We start from the raw sequence: 23017 nt of genomic DNA, 5'->3' as shown, positions 1-23017 counted from the left end.
TTCACCTTGAGACAGCACCCCCATCCTTGACTCCGCACCCAGAGAGATCCAACACGTCTACCATCCCACCAAAAGTTGTCTCCAGCCTGCCTGTGCCATGCCCCGAGGCGGGACTGGGGAAGCACAAGGATTACCGTGAGGATTTTCTAGTGTGGAACCTGACCACGCTGCGGCGAGCTCCGGGGAAGCTGCCATCTGTAGGAGTAATTCATGTGGGATGTCAAAACGTCTTCTCCATTGTGAAAGCTCACCTGTACACCCACCGTCCTCTTGGCGGTCACCGGCCAGAAGGGGACGCCTGGCCCGAACCCTGGCGGGGAGGCCCAGCTGTCAGCGAAACAAGCTTTGTGCCCGTGCAGCCCGAGGGCAGGCTGGGTGGGCTGCCCGGCGGGCTGTGACATGGGAGCCCTGACTTCTTCCGTCTTTCCCCGGAGACCACAACAGGCAATAAATAGCACCTGCTCCAAATGGCAACCAAATACATTTTATGCATTGATTCATCTTGATAAGAGTTCTCAAATTTGTTCACATGAAATTCAATTGTGTACTTATTATCCTGCTTCCTAATAAATCTGCTTATTTAGGTTGGTGTTCTGTCATATTAGGGAAATCTGTTTTTAATCAGGATTTTGATTTAATTATAAATTATTAAGAGGAAGCCTCTTAGCTTGATTGCATTGAGGAATGTCTAACTCCTGGTCCATGCATTGGGGGAAAGCAGAGCCTGGGGAGAGAAGCCCTCCTGAAAGCCCTCCCCACCCCACCAACAGCAGTGATTGTAAAGGGCCTCCGGGGCTGGGGAATGAAAATGTCTCCCTGCGACGCTTTTAAAGGTCAGCTACATCTCTGCGCTTGGGAGTGAAGTGTTGGCACGGATATTTGTGACAGCAGTGTTGGCAGGGAAGCGATTATTTTTAGTTTTAAGGAAGAATAGATTTGGTTTTCCTTTCCAAATAAGAAGATCCTTCAGGACTATAGATCACATATAATTAGATTTTTTTTAAGTTTTAGAATAGGGTTCTCAATTGCCTACAAAGGCAATATTCTGAACTAAAAAAATCTTTGCGCTATGCCATGACCAGTTCTTTCCAGATTCACGTGGAAGGCACAGATGAGTTTATTCTGGGGTTGGTCCTCCAGTGGGAGTCAGGCATAGTCGCCGAGTGGCCATCGTGTGCCTAGCAGTGCACTGAACATGTCCAATTAAAACACAAAGGATTTTAATTTGAGCATTTTCGTCTTTGGGGGTAATGTGCCTACTGATGACTTTGATCCACGGTTTGATTTGGAAACAAAACAGTTGCATTTTGCACACAGCGCCACTTTCTGCCTGATGTGCACGCCTCTCTCTAGGCCATTAACCAGGAAATAAGGAGTGTTGACTGCTACGTTTTTCAGATACCGTTTTTGGCTGAAGGGATCAGGATTCATGGAGACAAAGTCACTGAAGCACTGAGGCCATTTCATGAGAGAATGGAAGCCTGTTTCAAACAGCTGAAGGAGAAAGTGGAAAAGCAATATGGCGTCCGGACCATGGTAAGTGGGTAGCCCTGCAGAAGGGCAGGTGGGCGTCTTTGCATCACATTGTCCAACTGTGTCGGGCTCACAGGCAGGGTGAGTAAGAGGTATACGTGATGCCTGCTGGGGAAGTGGGATTTGAAGGACCTCGGCCCCCTCGGAAGTCTGTCTGCCAGTAAGCCAGCAACCTCCTTTCAATAACTGGAAATGTCAGGGTGAGTAAGCATTCATGAGTTTGCTTGATCACCAAGTGCCCTGCTCCCCTGCCTCGGACACAGTCTATCCTCAGTGCGGTGGGGCAACAGCAAAACTGCCCAGAGGCCCGTGGGCCTCAACTTCGGCTGGTCGTAGAGGCCTCTCCTACAGCCATACCCCACACACAGAGGGGTAGGTAACACACACGCAACAGTACTCATGATGTCCGGAGGCAGAGCTGGGGCCTTTGTCCAGTCCAAAGTCAAAGTCTTTGGAGAGAGTTGCTTGGGTTACTGAGGTCTGAAATTGTCAGCAAAGACTTAGGTCTTAAAGGAGTGATTACTGGTCTGAGCCAAGAAAGGTAAGCTGGACACAGTCAGGGGAGGAGGTGAGGAGAAAGGCCAGGAGACTGGAAATCGAATGGCAGGCCAGAGGCCGTGCAGACATAGCCGTGCCTTGGATGGAAGAGAATTCACAGGAGAAGCTGGAAAGGTGCCCAGCCTCTAAGTGCCTGGAATGGCGGTGTGGGGCAGGAAGCTTTGCTCTGGATGAAGGACAGAACTGGGCTTTTGCTAGGAGTTTGTAGAAGTTTCAAGTTTGCGGCTGGGTTCAAGCTCATGATTAGAGTGGCTTGTGATATGCAGTGATGCAGACTGGCCGGCAGTGAGAGCCTGTGGCAGGCTTGAGATGCTGTTGCGAGCCACGCGGCGATGCCACATGGGGGCGAGGCCGAGCACCAGAAACCAGAGCGCCACACAGTGATCTCTGGGGGCCTTGGTGGGTCCGAACTTTGGTCATCCCTGGACTCTGGAGATGTCCGGCACGGCAGATGACACAAGGCCTGCTTTCCGTGGTTTTCAGAGAGAAGCAACAGTGTGACACAAAGAGGCAGCAAGGCTTCCGATCTAGAATCCCAGCCCTTGGCATGAAGGGGGTGAGGGCACACACGGTCTCCACCTTCCTGCCAACAAAAGGCGTGCTGTCGAAGGCACTCTGCTTCTCACATCACACGGCACTCTTCTCTCCTTCCTAAAGGACCAGGTGTCCAATGTAGGGCACCATTTTGGGTTCTTTCTCGGCCCAATTCCATCCGTCTGCCGTTCTCTGCAGCTCTCTGTTGCTCTTCCTGTTGAACTCACTTCTTTTTCCCACACACGTGGCTCACTCAGCAGACACTCGTTCAGAGCTCACTGTGTGCCAGGGACCCTTCCTAGTGCTTCACAAGTACGAACTGGCTTCATCCACTTAACACTATGAACGAGGCACCGTGGTCATTGTCATTTGACAGATGGGGAGAAGGGGACATGCGGTCACACAGTAGCAGTGGCCACTGAGGCCACTGATGGAGTTTGAAGCCTGCTGGTCTGCCTCCAAGTCTTTGCTTCTAGCCACCACTCAAGTGACACGGCAGAGGTTTTCTTTTTCTTGCTCATGTGGTCAGGGGCTGGTAAGAGGCTGAGAGGCCCCCAGAGCGGGGCTCCTGGGCTCTGAGTCCACTCCATGCTGGCCCAGCCTACCCGCACTCACCCGCTGCGGCCGGGCTCCCATGCACCGGCGTGTCCCCAGCAGAGTGTGAACCTGACAAAGCCAAGAGAGTGCAACCTCCGGGCTCTGGTCTGAAAACTCAGTGCATGGGGACCCAGGGCAGGCAGCCCAGCAGGAGCTGAACAGGCTTCAGACTGGGATGCCCTCATGCCAGCCAGAACCCTTAAGGAGAGCTTTATGGCCTCAGGGCTTGTGACTTATCGCGGTCGGAGTCGAGGGGCCAGAATTTCGGAGCTCCTCGTTCTGCATCTCTTCCCAAGTCTAACACCGCTCTTAAGTCTTCTAAGAAACAAACACTTGTGAGATCTCAGAGTTTGCCTCCTAAGTGAAAGTCTTCCCCTTTTACCGCTCATGTAATTTATATTTCAACATGACAGACACCTGTCTGGCTCACCACATGTCCTTCCTGTACTGTTCTCTGCCGGGATGCGTTACGTCTGTGCGGGCTTGCTGCTGGGCCCAGGGGAGACGGAAGGCCAGGCCAGGAGGCAGGGTGTAGAGGGTGTCCCCTCTCCTCATGGACAGGTTTCCCCTGTTCCTATGTAGCCATCTTTGGCCAGAGGTGAGCAGTGTCCGCCACATCGTGGGACATGGTCATGTCCCCCAATCTGCCTGCCTCTCTGTGGGGACAGCCAGCGCAGCCCCCCACCCCTGTCCAGCTAGGGGCTGGTCAGGCTTACTGGGATTAAGGAGTAGAATTAAGGGTGTATTTCCTCCCCTTGGATGCTTTCTTTGTTGGAGTTGCCTTCCTGGGTCCTCCATCCTGGGACCCCACTTCCCTCAAGCAGACAGAGACAGACAGATGCCCTTGTCAGGTTCTGAGAAATGTGGCAAATAAAAAGCAGTCTGGTATGAGCCTTTCCTGTCTTATCTACTCTGAAAACTTGCAAGCATCTCAGAATACTTGGAAAAGCAATATAGTACCATCCTGTTTAAAAAAAAAAAAAATGGATTTAAAAATAAAAACCCCATAGAAAAGACATAAACCATTTTGTCAATTTTTCTGATCCAGCCAAAGCCATAGATAGAAACAGAAGACTTGGACACCCTCTGACTTCTTAATCCATAGCTGGCTCCACCAGACCCCAGCTCCCTCCCCGCTGGCCTTCACCTTGCCTGTGCTCTAGGGGGCCACAGTTCCCTGGACAAAAGCTCACACACAGCCCAGCTTCTCCAGATGCATAGGGAGTGAAGAGTGCAGACCCCGGGATCCCTGAGGAAAGGGCCATGAGCACCTCCTGCATTCAGCACCAGCGTCTGTGTCTTCCAGAAAAGCAACATGCCTGCTTCTCACCCTACCCCGTAAAACACTGGTCGCCTCAATGAAATTCAGCCCTGCCCACCCGCCCCTGATCTCTGGGCAGTAGGCAGGTGTGGAGGTCAAGGGGGGGCATTTGGGCTCAGTTGGAAGACAAAACACCTCAGAGCCTTTTGGGCAGGGTGGGGCTCGCTTCTCTTAAAAAGCAAAATGAGTGTTTGCTTTAGGCTGTAATAATGACGACAGCAAGGACAAGCTAAAGGCAGAGTGTGCCAAGGCCCCCGGGTTCCAGCTGCCTCCTCTCATTTCGGCCTCACATCAGCCTCTCGAGGTGAGATGATTAATCCCTGCAAGCTCTGGAGAAAGCCGAGGCTCAGAGTGGTTCCTTCCATGCGTGATGCCAGGTCACATCTTTGGTCCCAGAGCTAAAATTCTAGCCTAGTTGTCACGCCCCACCCCCACCCCTGCCAGACCTGGTGCCAGTATATGGGGACACCAGATTACTCATGTCTTCTGACACTGGGGCTACACCTGTCAGGGCTGGGAGAAACTCAGATTGCTTCAGAAGGGGGAGAAAAAAAGTCCCAATTCTTCAATTTTTAGAGGCTCTACTCAGTCAAGATGGAATTGTGAGACAAATGGCCCAGTGGGCGCCCGTAAGTGTGGGACCCAACAGTGGCTTCTGTCCCTTTTGGCCAGAGCCCTGCTCCTGCCACCCACCCCCCGTTCTCTTTGTTCTTTCCAGTCCTACTGGTAGATCCGCCAAAACTGCAGTTTGCTTCTCCAGAGACATCACCAGCCCTTTGTGGTCAGAGGGAGGATGTTCAAGGGTCTTCCTGGACTGAGGTGGCTCTTACTGGCCGTCACCCCCTCCTGGTCCATGGCTGGCTCCCTCCTCTGCCCTGCGCACCTAACATAGCTGGGAGCGTCATTTCACCAGAAAGACAGAAACCTTCAGGCCAGGAGCGGGGCTCACGGCATCCGGAATGCGGAGAGGTCACGTTTCTTCTCTGTACGCTCAGCTGCATTTCCTTGAATGCAAGTCTCCCTGTGCCCAGTAGACGATGGGCTATGGAGGCAGCATCCTCCCGGCTGCAGAAATCGCCTGAGCCTGACCCCGCTGGTTTTCTGCCCTTCTGCTCCCTACCTGCTGCCTGCCCCCCGCCCCCCGCCTCCAGTCCAGGAGGGCTCCGTGGAAATGAAGGGCTGTTGTAGGGGAGAGGCAGGAAGGTGGCCCCCCAGGGTTGGCAGGCGGCTGCTCGGATTCCGCCCCCTCCCTGTGAGCTGCCCTCAGATGCTGCTGCTGTGGAGGAAATCATAGGGGACAGTGTGGGCTTCGCGAGGCAGAGGCTGCCCGCGGGTCTCAGTGAAACCATGAAGAGGGTCAAATCGCACAGAGATGCAGAGAAGAGCGGTGGCCAGGTGGGGCCCCGGGGGATGAGGCGGTCAGGCGGGCCTAGAGCAGCAGGCAGGCCTCTGTCCTGACCGTGTTGGGAGCAGTGGGACATGGACCTTCCCGGGGTGCAGGGGTGGTGGCGGGGAGCCACGTGTCAGAGAACCAGGCCTTCTCCATGGCTCATCATGTGTCTCAGCCTGAGAAGAGCATCCTGTAGACCTTGAGTTGCTAGATTTTGTACAAGAAACATGTCCCCGATTTGAACTAATTTGTACTTAGTTTCCTTTTTGGTTTCCTCGCAAAGGCCAGTTAGTGACAATGGACGTCCCCTTGAAGGTGTGTGATGGCGCCGTCCTTGGTGCCAAACCCAAGACCTACTCTCTGTGCGGGCAGACTCCAGCGACATGTGGCTGTGAACTGGCAGTTGGCAAACCGGGGCCCACTGCCCTTTTTGTAGCTCGGGTTTTATTAGAACACAGCCCTGCTCACTCGTCTCTGTGTCGTCTCTGGCTGCTTTCGTGCTCTGATGGATGAGCGGGGCGGGGGGACAGAGAGCCTAAAGTCTGTCTGGCCATTCACCGAACGAGTTTACCAGCTCCTGTTTTAAACTGTTCTTTTGTGGTGGTGACCCTTCTACTCCTAACAAGAGCCTACAGATCAAGTTGTAGTTCACATGCGAAACACCTCTTGAAGAAACGGGCCCACTTTTCAGATGCGGAAGTTGTGTTCAGTGTCTCATCAGCCACGGTCCTAAGCCCATCTTCTACCGGTGACGGCCGGAGGTACTGGCTTCGGAGCTATGGGGCAGGGCGGTGGGGAGGTCAAAGCCGCACAGAGAGGAAGTGCCCTCCATCCTCAGGTCAAAGGAAGGAGCCTCTGCAGCAGCTGGCCTTGGGGCACAGGGACGCTAGCGTTTTCTAGGTAATTAAATAGTGACATGAGCTATAGCACAGTGAGTCGTGTTTGGGTGATAGAAATCCTATTTCAAAGAGAGGATGGAAAATTCCATTCAGAGGCCATTTTTCTCCAGAATGCATCTCTAGTTCACGGCCTGGCTGGGAGGAGGAGCTTGAGTGGGTCCAGCCGTGGCTTCCTTGGCCCCGCTGTGCTGGCAGGGGAGCAAATCGGCCTTTAAATAAGCAGCAGGAGTATCTTACTTTGTTCTAGAGTCAGACGCATGACTTGGTGATCTGTGTGGTTTGTCAGCGTGCAGAGAGGCGCAGGGTTCATCTAAGGGTCCTAACAGTCTCTTTAATGTAGATGCTACTCTGCAGATTTCTTTCCTCCAGATGCGACTCTATACATTTTCTGGTCCGTACATTCTACGATGGCTCTCGGACGGGTTGATGGATTGTGGTGTTGGTAAAAAAAAAAAGTGCATTTAAAATTTTGGAAAAATAGGGAAGTTACTCTGTTTTTCACAATATCAGGTAAGGTTTTGGAAAACCCCTGAAATAATCGTCATTTTCATCTGTCACTCTGGACGAGAGTATGCACTGCTCATCCAGGTGTGGACAGTTTTGGTCTAGAAGCTCAGTTGCTAAGACCACTTGGTCCCAAGGGTCTGACCACAGGGGCCAGAAGTCTTTTGGCAAAGAGCATCAAGCACGCCTCTCCCTCTCTTTCTCTCCCTCTCACTGTCAGCCCTCAAGTCTGGATGACAGAAGAGGCGGCCGTCCCCGCTCCATGGTCAGATCCTTCACGATGCCTTCCTCATCCCGGCCTCTGTCGGTGGCCTCCGTGTCTTCCCTGTCGTCGGACAGCACCCCTTCCAGGCCGGGCTCTGATGGGTGAGTCCTCCCAGCAGCAGGGAGGGGGCACAGAGGGTCCTGTGAGCAGCCACCAGGACCCTGGGTTTGTCTGATCACAGCGGAGGATTTTTCTTAAAATCGAAACCATCTTTGAAACGAAAACCCTCCAAGACTTGGCAACTCTAGTGCCCACGATGACTTTCAGGGTCTTGTGAGTTTTTGAGAAAATATGCTTTGGGTGAGGTTTCCGGCAGATGTTAAAACACTCCAGTGAGTGTTGACTTAGTTGTGTTCTGGAAGTTCTAGGAGTGTCTACATTCCCTGCTGGCTGCACGCTCGTACTTCTCCTCTCCTGCTCATCTCCCTGCTGTCATAGCAGCGCAGAACTGTCTCACACTGTCAGCCTTGAGGGCTGGCGAGGCCGCCTGCCTTCTGCAAAACTTCTGTGGAGACCCCGGTTCTGCTGCTGAGCACCCAGCAGCACAAAGTGACCTCAGAGCAAAACAAGAGCTAATAGACTAGTTAATTTTGGTGGAGCTCCCACTGTGTCTCTTCTATTAACTTTGAGTGTTAAAAAACATCAATAATTTTTTTGTGGTTTTGAGTAACAAACATGTAAAGTTTGTTTTTATTAAATAAAAAGGAAAAATGTGTCCTGCCATTTAAACCCCAGAAAACAACTGCTTATTATTTTACTGGTGAGTTTGCCCAGTGGTGCGCGTGTACAGCCCCATTTGGTTTTCCATCCATCGCCTTAGCAAACCTGCAGGCTCCCGACCTTTGCTCCACGCGGACACACACTTCCAGAGCGCCCCAAGGAACAGCTCAAATCTAAGTGCGCTTTGCTGCTGATGACCGGTGTGCCCAGTGGAGGATTGAAAACTAAACCCACTTTCTTTTTTCTGAATAGTAATTTTTATCAGTGTCTGCTACTTATAAAGCCAAATCCATATGGAAATTCTCAATTTAGAGGTATTTAAATCATGGGTGCTTGTCATTTAGAGCAAGATTGCTAAAGAAATTTAATTCAACTTTTCCCCAAGAAAATCCCCAAGCTAGATATGAAAAGGTTTTTACATCTCCAGGAACGTAGGGGTGATGGTGGAAATGGATCTAGCGGTTGTGGATAGAGGCGAGGTGCCTCCTTCTCCCGGGACGCGTTGTTTATTTAACCTTGAACTGGAAGGCATCTTTATTAGACTTCAGATTTTTGTTCATTCTAGGGTTACCACCCTTAGCTGTGTAATTAATGTGGAGAAAATGAGACTTCGGTCCCAAATGGCACAGGTTACATGCAGAATAAAGGTTCATCCCGTCCACAGGTGCTTCTCATAATGTGAAAAATTTTAAACGTAACCTGCCTTTCTCTTGGCTCTTTGCGCACCCATCAGGATGTTTACAGCTGTTCCCCCTGAGCTGAAAGATGTCCACTGATCTTATCCCCCACCATGTTAATTGTCTCAAGTTATACGAAACCTAGAATAAAATCTTGAGGATTATTCTCTTTTTATTGACTATATTCTCTATGCTCCAGTCCTCCTTCCTCTGCCTTGTTTATTGTAGAACTGGAAGTTTATGAAGTTTCTGAGGTATTTTCATACCATTATCCATGTTAACCCTCTCTCCTAACTCCTTCCTGCAGCAAAGGCTGTAACTTCAACCTCAGACTGAGTCATTTCTTCTCTCTCCTGGTGGCTTACTAGGACAGAAACAGGATGGACCTCCCTTCACCCCCGGCGGCCCCAGTCTTGTGTTAAAATAGCAAACCACAATATTACGTGGAAGTGTGTGCATGGTCAGCTTTGACACATGCCCTAGAAGCTAGTTCAAGGTCCACCTACTCAGTAGAACCATTAACATGGTTTTATACCAGCCAGTTGGCATTAGTAGGCCCAAGGGCAGTGGTGTCTTCTCTTTGTCTTGAGACTGGGGACGTCCAGCCCACAGGGCTTAGGGCATGGCGAGACTCCCCAGTAGGTGGCAGAGCCAAAACCCAGGTCTTCTAGCTTGGTGCTCAGTTGAAAAACTGAGGGCCTCTCATGTACCTGCAAGCAGGAATCTGCTAGCTTCTCCCCGAGTCATCCAAAAGGCTTTCAAATTGAAGCAGCTGATGTATCAGTAATCTTGAGCTGGCTGTAGGAATTTGGTCAGAATTGAGATACCAGAAATTTCTTTGCATTAGCTTCTGCCTATTCTTACTGCAGTTGGGATATTTTAGTATGAATCTCTATAAGGTGAGGGCGCCCCTTTTGAAACATACCCCAAATGCCATCCTCCCATCAGACATCTGCGATAATCTCTTTATGTCATCGTGTCCTGTCTGCTACTCAGACTTCACATCTCCCCGGTCCTCCTGTACGTGTTCTGCTTCTTTCTACTTTGTCTCTGTTTCTTTCCAGTTCGATCTCGTCGGGTTGCACAGTCTCTCTGTTACAGCTGGTTAATATGTATCTTAATTCCCCCTTGGCCTCTCTTTATAAATCATTCCTTTCCTGTAAGCCTGCGACGTTCCCAGTCAGCGCTTCGAGTCCACGGGAGCGCGCTCGCATTCATCTGCAGGGTGAGAAGCTACTGTTCTCCTCCTAAGTCCTGAGTGGTTTAAGGGACTGTTTCTTCTAGGTTTGCTCTGGAGCCTCTCCTGCCAAAGAAAATGCACTGTAGGTCCCAGGACAAGCTGGACAAGGACGACCCAGAGAAGGAGAAGAAGGACAAGAAGAAGGAGAAAAGGAACAGCAAACATCAGGAGATGTTCGATAAGGAATTTAAACCCACCGATGTTGCCATGCAGCAGTCTGAGGCCGTGATTCTTTCTGAGACGGTAATTTGTCCCCACTCCGCGGTAGCTTCTGGGACCCACCTCTGCTCCACATTTAGCCAATGAGGCTGTCAATTGGATTTCACTGAATTTTCTGTCAACCAGTCACTTTGCAATCTGAGGTCTCCCTCGACCCTCCCCTTGTATCACACAATGCTATGGGGCCCCAGAGGCTCAGAGCGGAGCTGAGCTTCTTTGGAAGGTTCCTGTCTTAGCAATCATCCCCGTCCCAAAGGGGGCCTGCTGGTTCTAGGCTCTCTAGACTGCGTGCCAGTCAGACCGGCGGGCACATGCTGCTTGGCTGTCTGAAGGCAGAAGGCCGATTCGGGTGCCACAACATGGTCTTCAAGAAGGCACATGCCCTTCTGAGGCCTTCAGACACAACTCTGACTGCTGCATGAGTGTGGCCGAGGGCGTGAGAGCACGGGGAGGGGACTGGCCAGAGGCCGGTGTTCGTGCCCAGGCACTGGGCCTCCAGCAGCTGGATGGAGAGCCGGATGGTTCCTGGTGAACCACCCAGTGTTCTCTGTCCACTAGTCTGGAAAGCTGGGGTGCCGGTGACCTTGCTGACACTAGCTGAGGTCGCCATCTCGAGCTCAGGATAGAGATCTCAAGTCTGGGCGGGAGAGTTAACAGAAGCTCAGGATATTTATAGGGGGCTGGACACTCCACATGTCCTTTCATGTATCTTCATTTAAGCTGCCTTTTAAGCTGTTAAGACCAAGGGCCTGAGAGAAGTTGAGCCTCATGGGAGAGCTGGTCACAGTAAATTGTGTGAAAAGGGGTCAAAGGTCAGGCCAGGCACTTGGCCATTCCACACAGGGTCTGTCCCTCCCTGCTTTGGCCCTGTTGGCTTGCAGGGACTCTAGCAGAAATGGGGTGAGTTCAGCCAAAGTAGGCCTCCCGTGCCCTCGGCAAGTACAGAGGAACGGCCCAGGGTCAGAGCACTGAACCCGGTCCCCCATCAGCCTCTCATGACTCTCAGAATAAGTCTGGGAGGCCTGGTGGTCCCGGGGACAGGAAGCCCGACCTCTGGCTGGGGGCAGACTGACTGTGTTCAGTCCAGCCCAGCTACCTCTCTCTCTCCAGAGGGACTTGTCCTCTGGAGGACAGGGGTCAGCGAGGTCTGTAGGACCTGGGGGCACCTGGAGTTCGGCCTCCTCATGCCTGGGACCAGCCAGAGGCTGCAGGACAGAGCAGGTGGGCAGGTCGGAGGCAGGTTTCTGGAGTGAAAGCAGCAGCCCCATTCCCAGGGGCAAGGCCAGCACCCACTAGTGCTCCCTGGGCCCGCCAGGGTGGCCTTGGCTTTCTGCCCCACGCTGGCCCCCGAAGCTATACCTCTGTCACTCCGGGGGGCTGGGCTCAGTTTTTTGCTTGATTGGCCTCATCACCAGTCTCGTGACCTTCTGCTCAGACTCAGAGCCTGGGGTAGGACGGGGTGCCTCCGGGGCAGTTGGCTTCACACCGAGAAAGCAGCGTCCTTTGATGCCCTGAGTCATCAGAATGTGCCTCGGGGGATAGGACTGTCGCCAGTCCCCATGCACATTCGTCCTGTCCAGGCCGCCCTGCCCCGCCCAGGCCCAGCAATGTCCGGCGTACCTTGGCTCATGGAGGCATGGCCCTGACCTGTGCCGTCACACTCAGCCGGCCTTCTCCCTGAGTGCATGTGTCTGTGTCCACATCCCCCCTTTTTATAAGGACACCCGTCCTGTTGGGTTAGGGGCCCACCCTAATGGCCTCATCTGCAGAGGACCTGTTTCCAGAAAAGGTCACAGTCCCAGCTGCTGAGGGTGAGGACTTCAACCCGTGAGTCGTGGGGGGAAACAACTCAGCCATGGCAGACCCTGACTGTGTTCTCTCCTCCACCGTAGATAAGCCCCCTGCGGCCCCAGAGACCGAAGAGCCAGGTGATCAACGTCACTGGAAGTGAACGACGTTTCTCAGTGTCCCCGTCGTCACCGTCCTCCCAGCCAGTACCCCCTCCGGTCACGCCAAGGGCCAAGCTCAGCTTCAGTTTGCAGTCGAGTGAGTGGAACATTCTCCACGTTGGAATTCGTGACTTTGCTCTGGGACTCCCTCCTTGCCCAGAGGCTTAAAGTTAGGCTCGCCTCCTCCCCTTGATACAGATAGAGTTTCCACAAGCACCTGGGTCTAGGGAGTCCCCTTGGGCTTCGGCAGATCAGTCTTCCCAAGTTCCCTGGGCGGAAAAGTGAGTTCTCAGAACCTCCCTTGTGGGCGCGAGAGGCGCATGGACAGCCTCCCTCTTTGTATCATAGGGTACGAGCCACAGGAGGGTCTTGGGCATTCCTGTGTTGAGGTGGAACGTAAAGTGAAAAAGCATTTCCAGGCTATTCTGAAGAGCTAAGCACATAACTAATTTCTCTAGTTTCTCCCAATTTCTAGGGTTGCCGTGACTTATTACCATAAACGTGTTGGTTAAAGCAACAGAGATTTATTCCCTCACCTTTGTGGAGGCCAGAAATCAGAAATCAAGATAATAGGGTTGCTTCCAGAGGCTCAAAGAAAGACTCTGTTTCATGCCTTTCTTGCTGTTGGTAGCTTCTGACAGTCCCCAGCGTTCCTTAGCTTACAGATATACCCTCCAATCTCTGCCTCTCTTCGTGGGGCCTACTCTCCCGGGTCCTCTCCTCTTCTTACAAGGACACCAGACCTTGGCCTTAGGACCCACCATAAATCAAGGATGATTTCATCTTGGGATCCTTGATTCATTCATCTGCAAAGAGCCTGTATTCAAATCAGGTCACATTCTGGGGTTCTGGGTGGACATGAATTTTGGAGGGACACAGTTCAGCCCACTACCAGTGGTAATCAGCTTTTCACCGCTAAATCCAGGCCTGCCGGAGAGGAGAAGTCTTGGCAAGGGGAAGGTGTCTGGGAGTGCGGGCCACCTTCCTCCTCGGGAGAACCCACCTTCCTTCCTCTGCCCTGTGCAGAGGGTCTGGAAGGCATGGACCATTGTCCTTTGCACCTGGTTTTCTTCTTGCTGAAAGGGGAGCAGTGGCCATTCTGGGGACTGTCAGGTGGGGGGGCCAGCACTGCAGCCGCGGACAAGCCCAACTGAGGGACAGCTTCCCGGCCGCTGGGAAGCAGACAGGCTCTGTGTATTCTATCCTCGTATCCTTACACTATTGCCCCAGAAGCTGCTTCTGAACATGTTTTATTATTTCCTTTAATAATTAAGAAACAAGCAGCACTGCAACTGGAAAACACTTGGAGGTGTCTTGACATTAGACCTAGGATCACCACGGGCCCCAGCAAAGCCGCTCCAAGTCTATACCCCAAAGAATTAAAAACAAGGACTCGTTGTATGTGAACATTCACAGCTGCACTCTTCACAGTAACAGAAGGTGGAAACATCCTGAGTTTTCATCACCCAATGGATGGATAAACGAGATGTGCATCCAGAGTCATAGCCGCATGGTGGAGTAGTACTCAGCCATAATAAGGAACAGAACTCCATCACGAGCGAGCCTCAGACACATTACGCTCAGTGAAATAAGCCAGACGCTAAAGGACAAGTTTGCTAGGATTCCACTTATGTGAAATATCTAAACAGGCAAATTCGTAGAGACGGTAGATTAGAGGTATCAGGCTGGGGAGGGGGTGGGGAGGTTTTTGCTCTCTGGGGACAGACTGTGCATTCGGGGTGATAAGAGAGTTTAGAAATGGGTAGTGGTTGCCCACACTGAATGTAATCAGTGCCTCCGATTTATACAATGAATTACGGTTAAAATGGCAAACTGTATGTTCTGTGAAGTTTCACAAATACGCAAGTGAGAAGTCGTGAGGGCGGTCGTCCTATCGGATGTGTTCTCGCTCACTGCCTTGGATTCACTGGAGAGCCTCCCTCAGAAACCCACAACTCCCCCCAGGAATTCTTTCCCCTAAAGAAGGATTTTTCATCCAGTGGGTGGGTGGGGAAACCTTCAAGAGACCCATCAGTAAAAATGTCCATTTACCTCTAATATAAAAGAAAAACACATTTTTTTTCCCTAAGTCTCCACAAGGGTTGAGAGTATCCTATCTTAATGATTTTACTTCCATTTGAAACTGGCTGTTTTTTCAGTTGGCTTTAAAAATCAATTGTACTTCCCCCTCGGCTTCTTGAAAAGTAACAGCCGCAGTGCCCGTGACCGCTAATAATGGTATTCCAGACCGTTGTGGGTTTCCGTGTTGGGAGAGACTTGAAGGCTGGATGACTGGCCGGCTGCTGCGTCGTTAGCTTTCCCTTCCTGCAGCCCTCCCGGTAACAGCCACAGGACACTGGTTCGGGCTCTGAAAACGCCAGTGTAGACAGTCCTTGTGACCCCCTGCTGTTTAGATGCCACCACAGCACAGAGGCTCGAGGGGGGGGTCAGGAGGGGCCCCGGCTTGACATGGCTGTTTACAATGGATTGATGCCTCCTTTAAACTCGGGTTTTACATGTCTTCAGGGCGCTTGGTATTCTCGTTCTAGAACATTCCTTCAGGAAAGGATCCAACCCTTCACCTGCTCTACCCCTCCCAGCTCACCTTTCTTCTCCATCAGCCTCCCCTGCCTCTCCTGGAGAGAAGGTGAAGCAGCCATGTAGGCACTCGGGCCTAGTGGCCCAGTTTGATTCCAAATCTCTCCGGCTTTCCAGGTTTGGAGTTGAACGGCGTGAGCAGCATGACCGGGATGGACACGGCCGAGGTCCCACCGCCCCTTCCTCTCAAAGGCAGCATGGCAGATTATGGGAACTTGGTGGAAAACCAGGATTTGATCGGCTCACCCACACCCCCACCCCCTCCTCCTCACCAGAGGGTAAGTCAGCCGGGAACCCGAAATGTGGGTTTTTAAAACCGTTCCCTCCTCCACCAAATAGGAATCCCTCCTTCCTGATGTTAGCGTGCTTGTGTTGGGCCAGCCCACATTAGATTTTGACAAAAGAGGTCAAAGCGAGAAAAGCTCTGTCTACGGGATCTTGGTTTTGTGGCATCCAACCCGCTCTGGAAACACTCCTTAGAGATCCAGCCCGTTCCTCTCCTGGTTCTCAAGGGTTTTTGTTCTCAGGTGGCCGCAGGCCGAGGTCAGCGTGCACACTTTCCCTCCTAAAAACCAATATAAATCCTATGTACTCTTTCTTTCTTTCTTTCTTTCTTTCTTTCTTTCTTTCTTCCTATGGGTACTTTTTATGGGGTGCTCTGCAAGTTTATTATCTGCTCTTGTGAGCGGGGCAGGAGAGAGAAGGGATTTACTTACAGTACACGTATTTCGTTCTTCCTCTTATATAAAAACACACACCAGCAGTGGGGCTTCATCTTGGATGCTGAAGGGATACTGACCTTCTGAGACCTTTCAGATCAGCCCTCTGTCCCCAGAGATGCCATGATGGGGGACTGGCCCTGGAGACGGGGCCACGTTCTTCCTTAATGGCTCTGCAGGAGGCTGGGATGGTTTGTTCAACCACAGAAAACAGGAGTCTGACCTTTCCCGCTGACTTTTAACTCTAAGTTAGAAGGAGAGAGGCCCAGGGAGTCGAGTGAGAACATTGATTGTTTGGGGTGTTGTTTTCCTAACAGCTTAGTTAACCGATCACACCTTTGTTTTGATACCTTTATTTATTTATTTTTTTAAAAAAGATAGATTTATTTATTTATTTATTTATTTGACAGACAGAGATCACAAGCAGGCAGAGAGGCAGGCAGAGAGAGAGAGAGAGGAGGAAACAGGCTCCCTGCTGAGCAGACAGACCGATGCAGGGCTTGATCCCAGGACCCTGGGATCATGACCTGAGCCGAAGGCAGAGGCTTTAACCCACTGAGCCATCCAGGTGCCCCTTGATACCTTTATTTAATTGGAAAAGCAGGACTGTCTCCTGGGTCTCTCTACACCACTGAACTGAAAATTCTGAACTTGGAAATATGACCAAATCTATTTTGTTACAGATCAATGCAGGGGCAACGTTTTCTCATCTCCAGTGCCATCGCTCCATCATTCGAAGTGCTGATGCCACGTGCTGTTGGGTCAGGAAGGAATATGTGCGAGCCTTGGCTCCCCTTAGAAATGGGTTGTGATTTCAATTAGATTAATTACCCAAGTCTCGTTGCTGTGTCTTGTTGATTGCTCTGCAGCACGAGAGCGAGTTCCAGTGACACGCCTGTGGATTCGTGTGTCATAATCCATTGGGGGCGGTGGTGTTTCCAGGGCGTCCCCCTCTGAGCAGGCCCTGCAGGCTGTTGTAGGGGAACGATCGCTCATCTGCCTTCGGGGGATGATCGATACCTCCTGTCGCTGTCATTGATCGGCCTCGGGCTTGTGGTCAACCCTGTCTCTGGTTGTCGCCACTTTAAGCTGTCATTTCTTCCCCAGTGGCTCTTACAAGCAATAATCTGACCTGTCACTTTGCCTCATTGCAATAAACCCGCTGTCTCCTACCTGGCACAGGGGCACCTCCAGCATTGTGCCCGCGTCTGGCTGGGTTCACCTGACTCGCTCCGATCCCCTGTGGTGGCTTGCACGCGTACAGAAGCAACCATTTCATCACATCTCGAAATAGGTGTTTGCTTCTGTTTCTAACTGTTCTGACCGACCTTGAGAAAACTCAAGAGTCTGTTTGCTACTTCATTTTTTATCACGTCTCAATGTCCGTGCCTCGGCTGTGCATGTCCCTATTTATTCTCTTCTGTGCGTTAGGCACGGGGTCATCTTAGTAGTTCCCTGTCTGGAATCGGGAGAAATGCGGGCACTGGCAGAGAAACTGCGGTGTCGCCATTCTGTCCTTGAACTTCGTCCCTCACGTTGCGTTACGCGTGAGCCTCCGCCAAGAGGGGCTGCCACGAGACCCCCCTCACTTAGGTGACGGTGTTCTGCGATCTCCCTCCGGTTCACTCTGCCTGTGGCCCGTCTGCTCGTGTTTTCTTCCATCCGCTCATTCGAGGCTTCATTTTCTCCCCACGCTGACTCACTCATTCGCTTATGTGTTCGGCCCACGTGTATTTACAGAGCATCTCCCACGGGGCAGGAGTCTGACTGTTGGGAGCGTGCGGCCGGCTGCCCTCAGTCACTCATGCCCGGACAGGTCCTTGAAGCGGGAGGTCTTCCCATCACTTTGGCAATTGTTGAATCCTTTGCAGGACTCCAAGGGCAAACGATGGCCCGTGGATCAAGCACAGCCACTGCCTTTTCTTTTTTTCTTTTCCAGAGAGACAGAGAGTGTGGGGGGGCGGGGCAGAGGGAGAGGGAGAAGCCCAGGCAGACTCCCCACGGAGCACAGAGCCTGACGCGGGGCTCGATCTCACGACCCTGAGTTCATGATCCGAGCTGAAATCAAGAGTCAGATCCCTAACTGACCGAGCTACCTGGTGTCCTGACCAGCTACCTTTTTTGGGTAAATAGTTCCGTGGAGACCCAGCTGTGTGCATTCTGTGGAGGGTGTGTTTCCCCCATGAATAGTTCAGCACCTCCCTACTGCTGTTCTTGCCCCCAGTTTGCAGTTTTGGAAGAGACTGGATGGAAAACTGCCTTTAAAGGAGTCTCTTGGCTAGTGGCCACAGGTACCCAGCTGACCCTCTCTCGTGCAGCTTTTCCAGTTCCAAGAGCAAAGGGAGGGCTTCTCACCCACCCCTGGAGAGCCTGTCCCAGGACCGCTTTGTCCCTGCACAGTTGAGGAACATTGTCGGGGAACACAAGCCAAGGCCCATGGATCCTCATCAAAGGGCACTTGGCTGGGACAGCGCCAGGCCACCGGGGTGGCCTTGGGTCAGCTCTGCCCCTGGGATCCCCTGGCTCTTCACCATTTAAACTGTCCAGTTCTGAAACCAGTCCGTTTCCAGGGGCCCCGGGGACCGAAAGGCCCTGGAATGAAAGCCGCCAGGCAAAGAGCAGTGGTGTCCCTTCTCAGGTCCATGCAGACAGGTGGCTGATGCACTTTGCAAAAAGCAGCTGATTGGAGATGCCAGAAAGGCCTGTCACCACCAGCTGCCCGGCCCCAGGTCCCACGGAGAGGGCTGTCCCCTCATCTCCCCAAGGGTGCAGAGTAACTTTCTGTGGCCGCCCTGACTCCGCCGCTGGGCCCCACCCAGAGCGCATCACTAACGCTGCACCTGCCTTCTGTCTGTCTTCCAGCACCTGCCCCCTCCACTGCCCAGCAAAACCCCGCCGCCGCCCCCTCCAAAGACAACGCGCAAGCAGACGTCGGTGGACTCGGGCATCGTGCAGTGAAGGCCTCGGGCCCGCCCTCCTCTCCCTCCGTGTCTTCTCCCGTGTCTGCTCTTTACCTCATGGGGCCCGTGGTGTCGGACACGTGGTGGGGTCACTTGTCCTGCAGAGGAGTCTCTTTCCAGCTGTGGCGTGAGTGGCCTTCTGCATCGGGGAGCTACGTGGATGTGGGTCTGGAACGTCCTGTTGTGCTTATCGAAACTGGCGGCTTCTGACTGTGTCTGTCTGGAGAGAGCCCAAGTCTTGCCCAGAAGCCCTCTGTCTGTGCCAAATGACACGAGCAGGGAACACGGTTGACCCAGGTTTGGGGCAGTACGAGGGGCGAGGCTGTCACCTGTGAGACCATGTAGTGAGTGCTCTTTTCTCCCGAGGCCGACCCCAAGCTGGCCCCCGAAGGGTGTTTACTCAGCCGTGGTCCTGCAGGTGTGACTTTGTGGTCAAGTGTATCTTCAACCTGTATGGGGCGTTTAAGGTCAGCCCTTTGGAGGAGGGGAACAGTTTCCTGATTTCCTTTGGTATAATTTAAAATAGGATTATTTCTCAGCTACTGAACAGTTACTAATTTATGGAGTGGAAACACCAGTAGAAATACCGGATCAAGAGGGAGAGAGAATACAAGTATAGGAAGTCCATTTTCTTTCTTTTTAAAAAGAAAAGGTCCATAGCACACAGATGGCTTTAATTGGTGAGCTCTTCCTGTCCTCAGTCTGTACAGAAGTTTGTATATATGGTGGTTCTTAGTTCCGGCTATTGTGATAGGCTATTGTGATAGGCTTACCTCGATATGTGTTCTTAATTTTTAACTGCTGGAAGTGTAAAAAAACACAAATTAAGTTTTGTTGATTTTTTCCCCCCTAAGCGCTGAAGTCCTGACAGTGTTGGTGGACGATGATTTAAAAAAAAAAAACTAACTTTGTATGACCTAATATTTGTATTCTGTCATCTATATTTTTTTATCCACTATAATCATGCTACTCTCCTAGTAGGCTCAAAAGTTATTCATTGACAACAAAAAATAAAAAGCCATTTAAAAAGACAGAGTGTCTGAACACTATGTTTTTAATCCTTCAGTGTGACACAATGTATCTCCAAATGCCGTTGTTGCGTTTTTCTTTCTTAAACAGCTTTGTGACTTGCATTTACATATGTGCGCATGTTTCTTAACCGCTGCTGTTGTCTCTCACTTGAGGCCCCGCCCAGATCGACAGCCCCTGTTTGTCCCTCCTGTGTCTGTGTGTCCCCACAGAGGAAGCAGAGCGGAGCCCAGCTGGCTGACGCGTCCCCCCTCAGCCTGACCCGGCTCCGGCTGCGTGTCATTTCTGCCCCTCACAGCCTTTCAGCGGCTGACCTGAGAGCGGGTTTTGTTTGATGCGATGCGTCGTTTGGCATCACATTCCAGAGCTCTCTGGATCTTCAGTGGCGAGAAACAAAGGCGGCGACGGGGTCCTCTTTTCCATGTAAAGCTCACTTGCCTGTTCCTTCCAGATGTGTCCCTGTTGCCACCACAAGGATGTGCTCCACGGCCCCGTTAACCAGACCTCCGGGGAACCTGCCGCAGAACCCAGGAGACTCAGGATCCTTCTCTCCTACTCGTTCTCTCCCCTCACCCAACCCAGTTTATTCATCCTTGCTGTAAATATCCCATCCACCCCAAGGAAGTGTGAGACTCAAGTGAATATAGAATTTTTTCCTTTGTGAATTCTTACTCTTCAACTGAGATAAATATTCCTCCTCCCTTGAGTGTATTGGAAACCGCACACCATCGAAGATCCTAAAAGAAGTGCATTGGGCATCCTGACCTGGGAGAGGAAAGGACGAGAGAGTCCGGCCCCTGGCGGTGGGTCCTTGTGCGGTAGCCAGCATCGCACACTGCAGAAGCTGTCGCCCCAAATTGTAAAAGTAGTTCCTGGCCCTACAAAAAAAAAAAAATAGTTATTTTTCTTTGAGAATGGCTTCTGGTTCCAGTTGTCTCCCCATGCGGCCTCCTCCTGAAAGTCTGCCTGGATGATGCTTCTCAACCTTTCTTTCCTCATTAACTTCCAAGGAGCATTTTTAGACATTTTCTTCCTAACCATTTCCCCATTAAGAAATTTTGACCATACAGATGTGCTATGTGTGTACTTATGTATTTTATGTGTATCTCTGCTTTTTACATGAGCCAACCAAGTTTTTTGGTCCCTTAAGCACTGATTTCCACCCCCTTAGAGGTAATATGGCCTCATTGAGAATGCATGCTCTAACACAGGAATGGTGGGGATCTTAGGTTCTATTTTTGCTTTGGGTGCCAGGAAGCTCAAAGCCAAATTTAGCTCTCACACATAGAGCTACATTTTGGTTTTACTCGCCTGCCTTCCAAAATGCTCTCTAGTCTATTACAAATCCATCTTGATTTCACCTTACTTAACTTTATTTTTAACTACCCAGTTTAATACATATTTTTCTCAAATCTTTATTAAAAGAAGATCGCGTATGAGCTGTATTTTACAAGTATACAAGTCTTTTTCCTTTTTAAAAGCCACCCTTGGTGCTTGAAGAGTGCTCGCTAGTATTTAAAGAAATTCGTTTTTAATCAATGTTAAGATCATTCTTTCTGCCAAAGATTTGATCTTTTCATGTCCTCACAAGTTTCTTCACTCCGGTTCTTCTGCACAGTCGGGCGCTCTGGTCCACATCCCCGAAGTTTTTGCTGACATCATGGATTTTAGCTCTCATGTTTTCGTTCTATCTCTGATTACTTTTTAGCATTTTGCGTACTTTTTAAGGTCTTTTTCAGGACTTTACATTTTGTTATTTTTTTTTTTTAATCTGCCCTCTCTGAATTAAACATCTAACATTTAGTTGGTGATGCCTCCGGAAAACCCAACAGGGAACCTGATGGGTCAGTAACCCTTTGCACCCGAATAAAGCCAAATGAGGCTTTTGTCTTCCACCAGTACAGAGAAACCCGTGCTCCATCCACGTCCTGCGACGGCCTAAACCCAGCAGCCTGGGCCTGAGAGGGGAGCAGGGACTGTGTGCTGTGTGATGCACAGCAAAGCTCTTTTTGCTAATACTGGTGGGTTCATTTCAGCCCCCAGCAAAAGACTTGTGACCGTTACTATTACATGTCAACTTGACTGAGCTATAGCATCTGGTGAGTCAGATGCTAATCTAGCTGTTGTGTTGGAGATACTTGGTGAATGTGGTTCACATCTACAGATGACTTGAAGTAAAGGAAATCACTCTCAGTAATGTGGGTGGGCCTCGTCCAATCAGTTGAAGTCCTTAAGGGCAAGAACTGAGGTTTCCTGGAGAAGAAATTCAGCCTCCAGACTGCAGTGTGGAAACCTGGCCTGAGTTTCCAGACTGGGCTAGGAATGCTGGATTTGCCAGACTCTAGAATCACACGAACCAATTCCTTTAACTGAATCTCTCAGTCTCTGTGTATCCGTATCTCCTGTTGGCTCAGTTTCCATGAGGAGCCGTGATACAAGAGTATCAGGAGCTATTCAGAGCAAAAATGGTCGCACAAGAGACAAGAGGTGGAGCACAATAAACGTCCTCTAGAAAAGTGGTATTTCAACAGACAGAGGTAGCTGTAGAGTGGAAATACCCAGACAGATGCCCAGAGTAGAGATCGCAGAGAAACACTTGGCCTCTCCAGTTCACCAGTCCAACGATAACAACACCGACTGCCCACATTGTCCTTTGTGTCCTGGGGCTGGAGTGTCCCAATGGTTTCCTCCACGGGTCTGGCACTGGGGCTGCCTCAGGGCCCTCTCTCTAACTCTCTTTCTCTGTGTCTCTCTGTGTCCCCTCTCCACCCCACCCCACCCCACTGTCTTTCATCCTCTAGGGCCATTTTATCTGTAGGAGGTGACTTTGGAAGGCCAAGTTTCTCCCTGTTTGAACTCTGAACAGAACGTACCTTCTCTGTGAAGCCACTGTGAGACTGTGGCGTGACCATCCCTGTGGCCCAGCAGCAGTGCTGGGTGCCCGTCCTCTAGGCCCACGCAGTCAGGTTCTGCGTTCTCCCTCCGAGTCCCAGCCTGTCCCCGTGAGTCCCAGCCTCTCCTGGGCTCCTGGGGGCCAGTGCTGCCCAACCCTTTGCAGGTCGGCTTTGGAGCTGGTGCTGAAAACGGCCTCCCGCAGCAGCCCTGCTTCTGCTGCACGTTCTCTTGACTACCTTCGCGGCATTTGACGTCTCCACGGCGTGTCCTGTAGTCCTCCGGCGGCCTCACTGCCTTTCCTGACCCGGAAAGGAATCCCAGCCCTCTTTCCGGCCCCGGGGCAGCATTTCTGCATCTCCCTGGTGTCCTGTAGTTTTATTCACCTATGGTCGCCCCTCTAGCTGTTGCTA

At 51.4% G+C, this 23017-nt stretch overlaps 1 protein-coding gene across 4 annotated transcripts in view; it reads left to right on the top strand.

The window, feature by feature from the left end:
* DOCK1 (dedicator of cytokinesis 1) overlaps window positions 1-19031 on the top strand; it is a 490685-nt gene extending 471654 nt beyond the window's left edge. For 2 of the 4 annotated variants that reach the window (XM_032882090.1, XM_032882087.1), the window contains exons 47-52: window positions 1399-1536; window positions 7557-7702; window positions 10283-10481; window positions 12350-12503; window positions 15122-15282; window positions 16407-16563. In XM_032882090.1, the coding sequence (XP_032737981.1) occupies window positions 1399-1536; window positions 7557-7702; window positions 10283-10481; window positions 12350-12503; window positions 15122-15282; window positions 16407-16535 (927 nt within the window). In that variant the 3' untranslated portion in view covers window positions 16536-16563. Of the gene's footprint in view, window positions 1-1398; window positions 1537-7556; window positions 7703-10282; window positions 10482-12349; window positions 12504-15121; window positions 15283-16406; window positions 16564-18585 lie in introns of those variants that run through there. The other 2 variants (XM_032882088.1, XM_032882091.1) reach the window with 2 other exon arrangements.
* The last annotated feature ends 3986 nt before the right edge of the window (window positions 19032-23017 follow it).

Source organism: Lontra canadensis, unplaced genomic scaffold (assembly GCF_010015895.1).
Source record: "Lontra canadensis isolate GAN:19392208 unplaced genomic scaffold, GSC_riverotter_1.0 scaffold79, whole genome shotgun sequence".
Taxonomy (NCBI): Eukaryota; Metazoa; Chordata; class Mammalia; order Carnivora; family Mustelidae; genus Lontra; species Lontra canadensis.
This window is presented reverse-complemented; position numbering and strand designations above follow the sequence as displayed.